This window comes from Trypanosoma grayi (assembly GCF_000691245.1).
Source record: "Trypanosoma grayi strain ANR4 Tgr_481_V1, whole genome shotgun sequence".
NCBI classification, from domain to species: domain Eukaryota; phylum Euglenozoa; class Kinetoplastea; order Trypanosomatida; family Trypanosomatidae; genus Trypanosoma; species Trypanosoma grayi.
In genome coordinates, this window is record NW_008826100.1 from 1 (window position 1) to 13072 (window position 13072).

Sequence of the window (13072 nt, forward strand, 5' to 3'; positions counted from 1 at the left end):
AAAAAAAAAAAAAAAGATGTGATGTTGGAACTCACACACGCTGAGAGAGGTCCACTCTGCCAATAATGTACAGCAATGTGAACTGGACATAGAAAGTAAGATAGATAGACAGAGAGGCTCACACATAAATACGCTGACAGACAACTCACAGGCTCTTCGAGACATGAAGGCAAACAAGAGTGGGATGTCAGCGAATAGCGGTGGCCTGGTCCCAAAGGTGGAGAAAGTAGAGCCCGTGCACAGTGGGAGCGAGGGGTTGCAGGCCAGGTCTGCCACCCGCCTGCGTGCCCGCAGCGGTAGTGGTAGTGGCAGTGGCAATTGTGGTGGTGGTGGTGGTGGTAGCGGCTTCCGTTGAGGTTGATGCTGTGCACTTCTCCTTTGCCGGCTTGGTGGGAGCCGCAGCAGCCCCCGCCGCCGCTTCTGTCGTCTTACAAAGGCAGACATCGTCTCCGCCACGTGAGTCTACACGCTGTGGCTGCGGTAGTGGTGGCGGCGTCATCGCCTCAAAGGCCTCACCACACGACACACACGTGTCCGGCAGACCCGTCATGACGTCACGAGCGGCGCATGTCCCACACGCAGGGCAAAAGTACGCCGTGACAGGCTTCACCAGTTGTGTCACAACGACCTCCACTCTGTCGGGCTCGTGCAACACAGCACAGCCCCCACCGCCGCTACCACCACTGTTTCTTCCGCTGTTGCTACCGAGGCATTGAGAACTACTGCAGCCCTCACCTTTTCGCCCCTCCCCTTCATTGTATGTGCGCTGCGCCAAAACGGCGTGGCGGATCCGTTTAGCGATGGTGCTGGCGCCACTCACCGCAACTGCCGTTCCCTCTCTGGCGAGCTGGGGGGCCCTGCCGTTGCGCGTCCCTGTACTGCCGCCAGCGCCACTGCCACGACTGTGCAACACACGTTCTAGAGGCTGCAACATGCCACGTTCAGGTGGGCCACAGGAGTTGACGCGCCGACCTCCGCCTTCTTGGCCCGTCTTGAGGAGGGCTGACTTTAACGGATCATCTTTTGGGTTGTACGCGTAGAGCCGGTCGCAAAGTTCCTTGTCGAAACTTATTTCATTCACCACTGCGGTTGTTGCTGTAGCCGTGGTCGACGATACTGTGCGCCCCGACGGCACCACGTCGCTCTTCAAGCAATCGCTCACTCCATCCACCAACGATGTTGCTGTTGGCGGCAAGCGTGGTGCCGGGGTGCTTGCAATGCATGTGCTACGCACCCGCAGAGGCGCGCCATGCTCGTCCCACTCAACGATCACGCCGCCACACATTTCCTTCTCCACCTCCTCCACCTCCTCATTGGGAGCGCTGCAGTCCGTCACCGCGGCGAGGAGGGCCGGGTAGAGTGTGCGCTCCGCCTGCGCCACCCGCTGCGCCACGTCCTCCACCCCCCCTTCTTCCTCATCAGTGTTGCTGCAGCTTGTTGCCGTGGTAGCGGTGGTAGTGGTGGTGCAGGCTCCGGGGTTTTCGGGTGCCTCGAGCGGCACCGTGTACGCGCCCTCGTACCACGGCGGAAGTGTCTCCGATGGCTCATCGCTGCAGCCGACGGACTTTGAAGTCGCGAAAATCCGCGCCGCCATCGAGACATTCATTCCTGGACGCGGCGGTGACGACGGAGATGCCCGCTGCTGCTGCTGCTGCCTCTGCCGTTCGTTCTGGGCATGGACGTCTTCGAGAATCATGGAACGGCGCAGTTCGTCGCGCGTGGCGCGGGACTCTTGTCGGCCTTCCTGCCGCAGCGACGCCAAGTCAGCATCAAAATCCCGGAGCCCCAGCTGCCGTCTTCTGTACATCACAGAGAGCGCCCGCGCAGAAACAATGCCCCGTAATCTTTTGACGCTTCACAGGGACCGTGGAGGTATATCTATCAACTGTATCGCATATGGGGGCACGCTTGCAGGCCCCCCGACAGTTCCTTTCTCATTGGCGCGTGTGACACACATACACACACACACACACAAAGCAAACAGAGAGGGTGAGAAATACACACAGACGTGCATGGATGCAAACACATCCACAGCGGATGAGTAAGCGAGTGGAGAAGCGAGAGACGGAGAGAAGACTCTGAATCCAAATAGCTCAAAAAAAAAAGAAGAAATGCGGTTCCGATTGCCAAACGCCGCGAGTCTGGTGGCAAGAAAAAAAAAAAGAAAACAAACAACGGACTGACGGAAAAGAACACCAACACAATCATCAACAGCACAAAGCGCGAGGCATCGAGTCCTGCAGAGGCACAACCCCCTCCACTGCGGCAAATCCTCATCCCGGCACGCATCGACCATTAATTCATATGGATGCACACCCACAGCTCACACTCATCGTCGCACATATCAAAGGGGAGTGTGTCCTTTCGCGGTGCGTGGCGTCTCACGCCACGCGTGAACCATACGTGACAAGGCGCACAGGTGCACCGTGAACAACAAACAAAGGAAGAAAGGGCACCAACACGGCACGATGGTGTGCATACATACGATCCATACTTATTGCTCCGATGTCACAAGCCCCCTCACCACCGGTCCACACGTGGTACCGAAAGCCGTGCGTCCTCGGAAATGTACAGTACCACCGGTAGCCAAGCGACGTAGTTAGTCAACTCGCGCCTCTCTGGAGGCACGAGATCATTCACAAATGGCTTCCCCGACATCACTCTCGGACGCGCCTACCCTATTGCGTCAGGCGCTACTTCGTAGTACGGGTAGAAGAAGCCCTCTCGTGTCTGCCTGGTGATGCTGTCAATGGGAAAGTAGCGCTTGACGTCGTTGACCTCCTTCTTGGAGTCGGTTAGGACATTAAGCATGCGGTATTAGCCCTCCTGCTGCTGCTGCTGCTGCAGGCCCAACAGAAAGATGTAGCACCGCTCGCCTTTATCGGGCAGCAGGAACTCGGCGCACGCCTGAGAGCAACCCCACGACTTCATCATGCTCACCAAAGCGCATTAGTCTGCTTCTTTTCTGTCTAATATATATATATATATATAGACCTATCTGTGGGAGTAAGTTTCTCTATCGCCCTTTCAGCGCCACCCTTGTCAAAACCTTCGAATCCTTTGTAGCGCAGGCAAAATAACATGAACGACAAAAGTGTGCCGGGGCAATTGGGCCAACCATTTTATTCAGAAGGAAACTCTGGTTCCGTCATTCTTTCGTCTTGTGTCCTTTTTTTTGTGGATTCCTTTCCCTGTTACGCGGCTCAAGTACACTGAGAACTCATCTCTTTCTCTCTCTCTCTCTCGCCCGAGCCTTTTCACCTGCAAAACGAAGCTGGTGGCAGCAATGCCTAATTGTCACTGTCTCCACTCGTTCTTGCATCGGCGTCACGTGCGTGCTGCGCCGTTGTTCCCGCCTCCGCTGCTTCAGCTGCTGCCGCTGCTGTCTCGGCCCTCTTCTTTGGATGGATTGTCTTCTTTCCCCCCTCTTGCAGCGTACGCTTGTAGCGGTTCATGCGTCGCAGGACTGTCTTTGTGGGCGGCACAATGTTGTGAAGGGGCCTCCGCTTCGCCACGGGCTCGAGCGGATTCGGTATCTCCTCTGTTGGTGTGAGGGAGTCAACACGACCGCTGCGCACGAAGTACATGTAGCCACTGTAAGGCAAATTACTCTTCTGTGACCACCACTTCATTGGCCGCGCGCTCGGTGCGTCGTCGAAGACGTAGTGATCGACACCCTGGTGCAGGTTGTACTCGAACAGCACCAGCGGTGCGCCGCCAACGAACGGCGAGCCGACTGTCCCACCTGTCGGGTACGCCATCTGCTGCTGGTGCTGATGTGCCTCGCCGCCAATAACGGCAGGTCGCGACATCTGCAGTTTGAACGGCAAGTCGGCCTCGAGCGGAACGTACGGCGGTGGTGTGCGTGTGGCCCAACTCACCGGAAGCAAGGTTTCCATCTCCGCCGCCTCGTCCTCGCAGCTCTTCTTGTCGCTCGACACGGGTGTCACGAGTCGGCATCGAAGGGCGGACGCATGCGCAAGCTGATGCACTGCATCGAGCGCCGTCATCGCGGGGGCCTCAAACTCACCCAAGTAGAGGCGTTCCTGCTGTGCCACCTGCGAGGAGGCAACGATGCCAACCGCCTCCGCCCCACCGGCGCCGTTAGCGAAGAAGTGCATGTGTGGAGCGAGCAGAAAGACGTCACACTCATGGCGCTTGCCCACCGCATGCGGGGCGGCCAGGTCATACGCGAAGGCACCAAGCTGGCTCTGCAGTGCGCCAATGCGGCGTGACCGCTGCCAGAGCATTGGCTTGCGCTGGAACCACGTGCCGTAACCCTCCACCTGTGACACCGCCACCACGCCGCGGGCGACGTTTGGCTTCTGGAAGTCGAAGACGCAGCGCGTATGACCACCCGGCCCTGTTTGCACATCGAGCACGTCCATTGCATCGAGAGGGCCGACGTGCACAATGTCTGTACGCAGCCGCTCGCCGCGAATACCAAAGGAGCAGGTCACAAAGGACTGTTCCACAATGCCCTTCGGGTGCAGCACACTGTGCTGGGCGTGATGCAGCAAGTACACACCGTGCCCCTTCTGCACAATGTGCCGCAGCGAGAAGTTGACGTGCCGCGCCATGCACTCCAGCGTGACCAGCTTGTTGTGATCAATCACCACGCGGCCGCGGTAATCGCTGCTGGCCTCATCGGCAAAGGGCGGAGTTGGATCACTCGGTGGAGACGACACAGCAGCAGGAGCAGCAACTGCACCTGCAGGATCTTTCCCCGTCTTCTCCTTTCCCTCGGCAGTTTCATGTGCGTCGGCCTCGGCGGGGCGAGGCGGGCGAAGCACCACTGATGGCAGCAGTATCGGTGACCACTGGGGGTCGTCGAACTTATACGTCGCCACGTACGTATTTATCTTGTTCATATTCTTGCTGCGCCGTAGTGACGCAACGCAGAGCTCCTCCGGCCCCCGCACCCAACGACGCGGGTTGACAATGCCTCCACCCTGTGGGCATGGGTACTCCTTTGCCAGGCCACGCAGTTTCACGTGGCAACTCGACGAGGGATGTCGTTCGTCGTGCGTCATGTCTGTGGGCGTCTGAAGCAACGGCACTGTGGCGTGCGGCTGGGCGAGTGCCATCGGGTACGTCAAGAGCCGCAACCGCTCAGTGCTGGGGCGGCGCACCGACGACAGAAACCGCACCTGCTGCCTCATTCCGGTAACTTACGCTCTATGTATATGTGCGGGTGTGTGCACAAGTATGTCGCCACTTTCCCTTCTGCCGTTGCTGCTGTTAAACCGTCCAGCTGGTAACAGAGCGCCCTCCCTCCCACTACCTACCGACAGAAGCACATACACACACAGATACAAAGGGGAGATGAAGGAAAGCGCACGCCACGCAAAGAACCGCCAGACATATGGATACCCCCGGAAAAGAACTAATATGCATACACGCACACGCACAGACATATATATATATATATACAAATAAATAAACACACGCATGAAGGTATATATGCGGCATAACAGAAGCATCCACCCAAAAAAGCCAACACGTTGAACATCTTGCAACAAAGATGTGCACAAGTACCATTTACTCCGCGCTTCACTCGTCGCCCACAGGAAGGCACCCAAAAAGAAAAACGTGTTCAATGAAAAAAAAAGCAAACACACACATCCACAGAGAGACAGAAACAAATCAATAGGGAAATGGGACAGAAATTATCAATGTCTCGCTCCATTCACGTGCTGTGTAGGAAGGCACATAAAAAGAAGAGACAATTTACTCAGTTGAAAATAAGAAAGAAATTACTACATTCCAAATGTGGATGATCAACGCTCCAGTCACAACCAGCACACCCCTTAATCTCAACAAGTGGCGGATTAAATAGTACATCTACATACGCATCAAGAACGCATATCAGAGAGAGCACAATGTATATATGTATGTGAGTGGGTGAGTGAGTATATACGTATATATGTGCGTGTGTGCCTGTGGGCGATTCATCGTGTTGCAAAACATACATTCATGGCGCATCACAGCGCCCTCTCTGCGCATATATATATATATATATCAACGCACCGCGAATTTACGCATCAAATGCGGTTTCGTCCTTCCTTATATGCCCTTTTGAGGCGGGAAGCCAGCATGAACGATCCACCCCTTCCGTTCCGTCGCCACAAGAGCGAGAATCACACCAAGAACTAACTCCATGCAGGCGCAGCATACCACATGCGCCCAGAAACAACAAAGATAGGACCGTTCTGCTACAATCTCCCTTCGCCAATCACATTGATCAAACAAACAAACAAAACATGCGTTCACCATGCAGCCATGCAAAGCAGCTGCAGCAGTATTCATAGAAACAAGATGACATAAAAAGGGAAAAATACGGGCGCTCTCCCCCCACTCACAGGTACGTAGAGAGCTGGACAATACATACGTGCATTCCATACATAAAACGAACAACTTCAATTCTCCCTTATTCAGCAAAACCGTTTCAGTGCCTGTTTGCTTTTTTTTCTCACTACAGCTTCGAAAACCAAAGCCAAACTCTCACTTTTGGGGGGTAAATATGTTTCTATACCCAAAGCGGCGGGGGAGACGCTCACAGGAATTAACGGAGCGCAGATACATGCGCTGATTGCCCGTGCTGCTGCCAAGAAAGGGAAAACTCCCCTCGCAGAGATGTATCAAATAAACAACAAACAAATAACCGAAGCAACAGCAAAAATAAAACAACGCTGAGATGGGACCACATACCACGTGCATTACATCATAGGGATGGGTCACCTATAAAAATAAACATCACGGGGGGAAAACGTGCGCTTAATCTATATTTCATATTCCATTTTTTATTTTTTTTTAGTTTCTTTTCTCTCCTCTCTCTCTCTCTCTATATATATATATATATATGTTTCTTTGGGACCTCTCCCCCACTTCGGACACCCTTGTGGAAAGAGAAGCATCATTCCTCGCCTCTTTATCTGTTTTTTTTTTTTTGGTGCTTTGCCCCTTTTCTTGCGTTTTCTCGAAAAATAGACTTTCCTCGTTTTGGTGGGTAGAAATCCAGACGGCCCGCTGCGGAGCCCCTCCTACAAGCCCTTTGATTTTCTCCACGGCCTCATGTTTGGCCGTGTTGATTTTTTTTTCTTTTTTATCTCTTTTGTTTTAATCACCTTCCCTCTCCTTTCGCATTGCAACAATTCGCGGCTTCAACTCGCACCACGCCGCCCTTTGCTGCTGCTGCCGCCGCGGCGTTGCGAGCAGGGGGAAGACCACCTGCGAGCCGGACCCCCGCACGCGCCACACACGCCCCATTCCCACCCACGCTGGACCCATCGCTGGCTCAGCGCCAGCGGCAGCGGCACTCGCAGGCTCCTCCGCCGGTTGTCTTCCACGCTCTGCAACGTTTTTGAAGTCTTCGTTGACGCCAATGAAGCCACGCGGCGCGGCCTTCATCAATGTCCCACTGTCGCGGGCGGCACAGCCGTAAAGCACAAAGGAGACCCGATACGAACCAAGCAGCACCCCATACGCGCTTCCCACGCACGCCACTCCCGTAATGCAAATACCATTTTTCTTCATGGGACCGTGTGCCTCAACCTTCTCGACCCGTCTTTCTTTACCCGCAAGGTGCTGTTCTTGCTGTTGATGTTGGTGGCGATTCTGGTCACTCACAGCAGGGCTGTTTTCACGCGTTGACAGCGCTTCTTTTGCCAAGTCGCACTGCCATACTTCCTGCAGCACGCTCACAATGCAGAGGGCCGCTTCCTGCAGTACCATCTCCTGCATGTACGTCGGATAGTTGCTTCCGTCGTCTAGGGGACCCGCTAGCAGCCACGTTGCCTCCGTCATGTACATCTTCCCGACAAGGCGATCAAGCGCAAAATTTTCATGGATGTACCTCTGCTGCTTCTCGTCGCAGACGCCCTCCTTCGCCATACGTGCGCACAGCTTCCTTTTTATCGCACTGCCATGACGCGCGTTGCAGCGGTTGAGGATACCCTCCAGCGAGAAGCCAATCCCCTCAACAAAGTCAAGGGCAGCAGAAACATCGTTCATACTGTACGACAACTCCAGTGCCCCGCATGCTTTTATACGGCACACACAGAGCTCCGAGTAGCGCTGAGCGTACACCATGTCGGGCGGCACCAGCCTCAGACACATTGCTACCGCCACCTCCACCACGTGACGCGGAAACAGACCGCAGAGCTGTCGCTGCTGAAGCGAGACCTCGTCCTCAGCGGCACGGTGCAGCGCCTTGCTGAAGACTGCCAGCTCAAACAACGCCCGCATATGCATTCCACGACGAAACACTGTCACAATAAACCCAACACCAAGTGCAGACCACATCAAGAAGAATGTTTTAGTGTGCGCGACAGAGCTGTACAGGTGGCAGGAACCAAATACCACCAAAAGACCGGAGATCAGAACAAAGAACGCATTCCGTTTCCACCCCCTAAACAGCAGTCGAAGCACCAGCAGAAGGATAAGGAATATATATTGCAAGTCGTTGTTCGCGCAGCTGAATGCTGCGAAGAGGAAGAAAAGGAACATCACGACAAGTTCCACAAGCAAGACGAGGAACGAGAGGTAACTTGGTACAGCGTGCAGGAAAAGGAACACAACCATCCGAATGAGACCGCAGAAGACGCCAGCAAAACCCAATAAAAAGCCAACCAGATGGAACTCCCTGCGTCGCCAGTCTACCGATACACCCGACCCCAACAAGTGAACATCGGCGCTCACATAGTACACTGGAACGCTCATAAGCATAGTGGACAGAAAGATGAAGGCGAAGAACACGCTCAGAAACAGATGACCAAAGAAAGTAGTCCCCACTTCGTAACGGTGTGTAAAGTTGTTGAAGGCCTTTTCGATGGTACGATTTTCATACTCCTGCTGCCATATTGCTCGCTCCTTGGTCCCCCGTAAATGAGACAGCATGTTGCGGTGGAGCCCATGGCTAAATAGCGAATTCTCCGCACCTTCATCAGAGACCCTCTCCCTATTCTCCTTCGTGGTAGAGGAAGAAATGTTATTGTGTGAGCCCATCATAGGCTCACCCTCTCCAGGATTGCCGTCAGCACCCTTACCGTTCTTGTATATTTTCAACGGGCTCTGTGTCTCTCTGCACTCTTCTGACGGGGGTAGGAAGGTGGTGAATGCATTTTGCTCCCCCACAGGCACCAAGCGTGATGACACGGGCAGCTCTGTCGAATTTGGCGTAACAGCCTCTTCTACCCCATCCACATGCCTTTGCATTTGCCACGTCGTCAGCGGGTTCACGTTCCCTTCATCCTTGGCTATCATAACCACAGCCGCATCCATTGGCATAGAAGGGTGCATTACTTCGGTATCAGGTTGCCACCAACGACGACACAGAGCTGAAATCAATGTCTTGTGCGCCGTCTCAGCCTGTCCCCATCTCTGCGTGAAAAACTCAAGCGCATTTTCAATATATGTCTGCTGCGCACCGTCCTTCAGTCTGCTGCTCACGAATGCGTGGTAACGCACCGAATTATAGTGCCTCGATGATGGCGGTCCATTGTCCTTCACGTAGCACCACCTATCACCTTGAACACCACCGTCATCTACTATCTCGTTGTAGGGCAACTCTCCATTCGTTGCCATCATATGGTCATCCTGTATATCGTTTCTGTCGCCGGTATCAGCACCGGCACAAAAAGCTGAAACCGTGGAACTGGCACGACGTGACGGATATGCTGAGACTCCACTGACGCAGTGGCACATGACACGTTTGCTGTCAGCCTTTACTTCGCCCCAGCGGATATCATCAAACGCATTCTTGTACAGACGCTTAGCAGCTTCCGTGCACACCACGGTGTCAGATGGGGCTTGGTGAAGAACGTCCACGAGAACGCGCGGGCATTCACCAAGGACGGTGTATGTGAAGTTCTGCTGGTCGCCCAACATCGCGCCCACCATGGCGCCGTGGTGGACGCACACCTTCAACTGAAGCGGCGTGCCGCAGTCTAGCAACTCGTTGAGTCTTTGCGCCGAGCCCAGCATCAGCAACGCCGCCTTCACGACCGCAACACAGGCTTCATGGGGATCCCAATTCGATTGCAGGCCCGCGGAGAACATATAACGATCGCCGACTACTCCAGTTTTCTCCACATTACACATACGCACAGCGTCATCGAAGGCAGCGTAGAGCGCTATCATGGAGTCCACCAGATGATTCGGCAGCTGTGTGTTGCTCCACACGGCGAAGTCGTAGATCTCAACAACACCAAGCGTCCCAGCAGGCGTGGAGTCAAAGGACGGGATGCGCCGCGGTACACGCATCAAGGCAGTTCTGGGCAGCATGAACTCCATCGTACGCTCGACGCCATGACGGATGCGGGCCACGCGTAAGGCGTCGGTGCGCAGAACGACGGCGTCACGGAAGACGCAACGGAGTCGACCCTCCACCACAAGCACCAGAATGATGCAGAACACCGTAATGAGCGTGACAAGCGTGGGGCGAAAGAATCCCTCTGTGTAGTCCACATAGGTTGGCTGTACGACACCGATGAAGGTGAACATGAAAATCGGTGTCAGCGCGAGAATCGGAACAATTATAATGGCGCGGCAGCGAACAACAGCGGCAAATATCACAGCCGGCATCAAGAACACAGCGGGAATGGTGTCGACGCACATGGCATTCTTCGGAAACACAGCGGTCGCGACGCTGCCCATGTTCGAATGGTCACACGGTCCGACGAGGGCGTAATGTGTCATGCCACCCAGAAGCGCCAGAAACAGGCAAAGGCAGCAGCCAATCTCGTGCACATCGTTTGATGTCAAGCCCTGACGTCGCGCTTTTGGTGTGGCCTGCTCCCTTTTGGGGTGCTTCAACATGCTTCTGCGCCCCATAAACATCACTTCCATGACGACAGCAAGGACGAACTCCGACACACAGATGAACAGGAGCAATATGCCGGTCCAGCTCTCCAACCCATCGCGGGATGACGCCAGCAGCATTGCGTACAGAGCAGCGATGGTGGCGGCCATGAACGGAAGCATCTGTCCCCCTGCCGCGTAAATATAGGAGCGGAATTCGGCCTCAACAGCGGTTTCACGAAAGAGGAAGCCGCACCAGTTTGTTGCGAACAGACGCGCTGCTTCCTCCTTGGTGATGCATGCGAGCTCGACCATATCGAGTGCGCCTTTGCGCCGGATGTAGTTGGCGACGTGGTGGCGGTACTTCTCCGGCCACGATGCCTTCGCAAGGTCGTCGAACAACTCACTGACACAGTTTCGCGAGATAGCACTCCACGAGCCCAACTCAAGGTCGTCCAACGCCGCATCGACGTCTGGCCGGTCCGGTAGATGCCACAGCTCGTACATCTGTAACGCTGCGCGCTGGTGCGTGTTGCAACGCCGCCTCGGCTTGCCATGGTGCAAACTGTCGGTTGTGGGTGTTGCAACAGTCGGCGCCACCATGTCCAACTGCTCGCAGTCCGTCACGACGCGGTCTACGGGGTAGCGCGGGTCGAACTGTGACTTCATCTGCAGTACGTCCTTCTCGCACCCCGCGAGTGCCATGCGGCGGCCCCGCCGCACGCCGCGCGGCACCTCCTGCACGTGGGCTGCACGCCCGCACAATAGCGGCTTGGAACCGTTTTCGGCTTTACACGGCGGTGGCAATCTGGTGATGTCCACCAGGAAAGGCGACACATCCTTGCACTGTCTTACCTCCCAGTGGATGCCCCTATTGTCAGTTTCGCTGCTGTCATCATTATCATTATTATTATTAGCTGTGATGTCCCTGCTTCTAGAGCTGCGCCTCGTGATCCTCCTGTCGGTGTCGGCGGAAAGAGGAACAGAAGGTCCGTAGGATTCCCTTGGCGTTGTCTCACCGAGGGTCGCTATGTGATTGCCGGCCTCATTCCTGTCACCCTCCGCCGCAACAACTGGTGTGGATGTGCCGCATGAAAAAAAACTCCATATATTCGCAATTGCTTTCTTCATGGCCCAGGAACTACTTCAAAATATGCAGAGCCGCACCTTTGAATGCTATTTCACCACGCCCCGACGTGTGCTACTGTTTATCCTGCTGTTGCTGATTACTAGCTAAGCTCAAACCTATATGTCTGAATAATTTTCTTCACAATTCGCATTATCTGTCCACCGCGCGCGGTGGTGTGCAAAAGCCCAATGAGACCCAAGAACTGGTGTTGAATGCGAATCTTGCCTGTCGCTTTGTATGGGAGAGTTTTCGGCTGCTCCTACACTAAAATGAGGAGAAGACACGAAACCCACGCACCCCCTAGTTCTATCACAGGACCTACGCAATATCAAATAGCACAGGTGAGATCGGGGTGGGTGGGAGAGTAAAAAAAAGGGGGAGAAAAAGAGCAGCGACAATTATAATAGCCATCGTGCTGTTGCAGGTGCCACCCGCACATCTGTTGGCAGCTGTGACGCAGGCTCACGGCTTGGATTGAACAGTCCAAGGGGAGCGTGGGGGAGGAAAGAAAAGGGTCATAAAGAAGTTCCTGATACACACACATCCACAGACACACTGTGTCGAAAGAAATAGGGAAAAGAGAAGCAACCGAGCTTAATTGTTGTTTCACCTCTTCTGCATTCCTGTCTCTTAGGTGCGGCCCTCTCCCTTTCCCATCCTCTCGGCGCACTAACTGCGTGCACATCAGTGTGCATGCAACAACCACTCCCCTACGTGTTTCCTCTTCCGTCTCAGCCTTGGTGCTCATTTCTGTCTTTCTTTCTTTTTTTTTCCTCTCCTCTCCGTTCATCTTTCCCTCATCCCTCCCCCTTTCACGGTGGGGGCGTGGTGGGGTCTTGACAACTACAGAGCCCCACGAAGTGCAGAATGGCACAGCAACCATTATCATCATCATCAGCAGCAGCAGCAGCAACAAAAGGGGCCCCAAAACAGCGGACAAATCTCTCATTCTGGATTCTACCGCATCTTTGCTGCTGCTGCTGCTGCTGTTGCCATTGCTCGCCTCCCCGCACCACCCACCCCATTCGTCCTAACACTACGACCAGAGAGTGCTACCTAATAGCACACTTGTCATTTCCGTCCTACTCAATCTTGATGTCGAAGAGGCCGACCTGCTTCGACAGGTGACCCGGGTGCTCCTTG

At 54.6% G+C, this 13072-nt stretch overlaps 3 protein-coding genes across 3 annotated transcripts; all 3 read right to left on the bottom strand.

Annotated features, from left to right (window-relative positions):
* Nucleotides 1-187: 187 nt before the first annotated feature.
* DQ04_04811000 (hypothetical protein) lies at nucleotides 188-1807 on the bottom strand (the record flags this gene model as incomplete). Its single annotated transcript, XM_009313807.1, has 1 exon — nucleotides 188-1807. One exon carries the CDS (start codon nucleotides 1805-1807, stop codon nucleotides 188-190), a length of 1620 nt encoding a protein of 539 aa, XP_009312082.1.
* Nucleotides 1808-3290: 1483 nt separating this feature from the next.
* DQ04_04811010 (hypothetical protein) lies at nucleotides 3291-5162 on the bottom strand (the record flags this gene model as incomplete). Its single annotated transcript, XM_009313808.1, has 1 exon — nucleotides 3291-5162. One exon carries the CDS (start codon nucleotides 5160-5162, stop codon nucleotides 3291-3293), a length of 1872 nt encoding a protein of 623 aa, XP_009312083.1.
* A 1957-nt stretch (nucleotides 5163-7119) lies between these two features.
* On the bottom strand, nucleotides 7120-11931 carry DQ04_04811020 (sensory box protein; the record flags this gene model as incomplete). The annotated part of the gene is made up of 1 exon (XM_009313809.1): nucleotides 7120-11931. One exon carries the CDS (start codon nucleotides 11929-11931, stop codon nucleotides 7120-7122), a length of 4812 nt encoding a protein of 1603 aa, XP_009312084.1.
* Between the last annotated feature and the right edge of the window lie 1141 nt (nucleotides 11932-13072).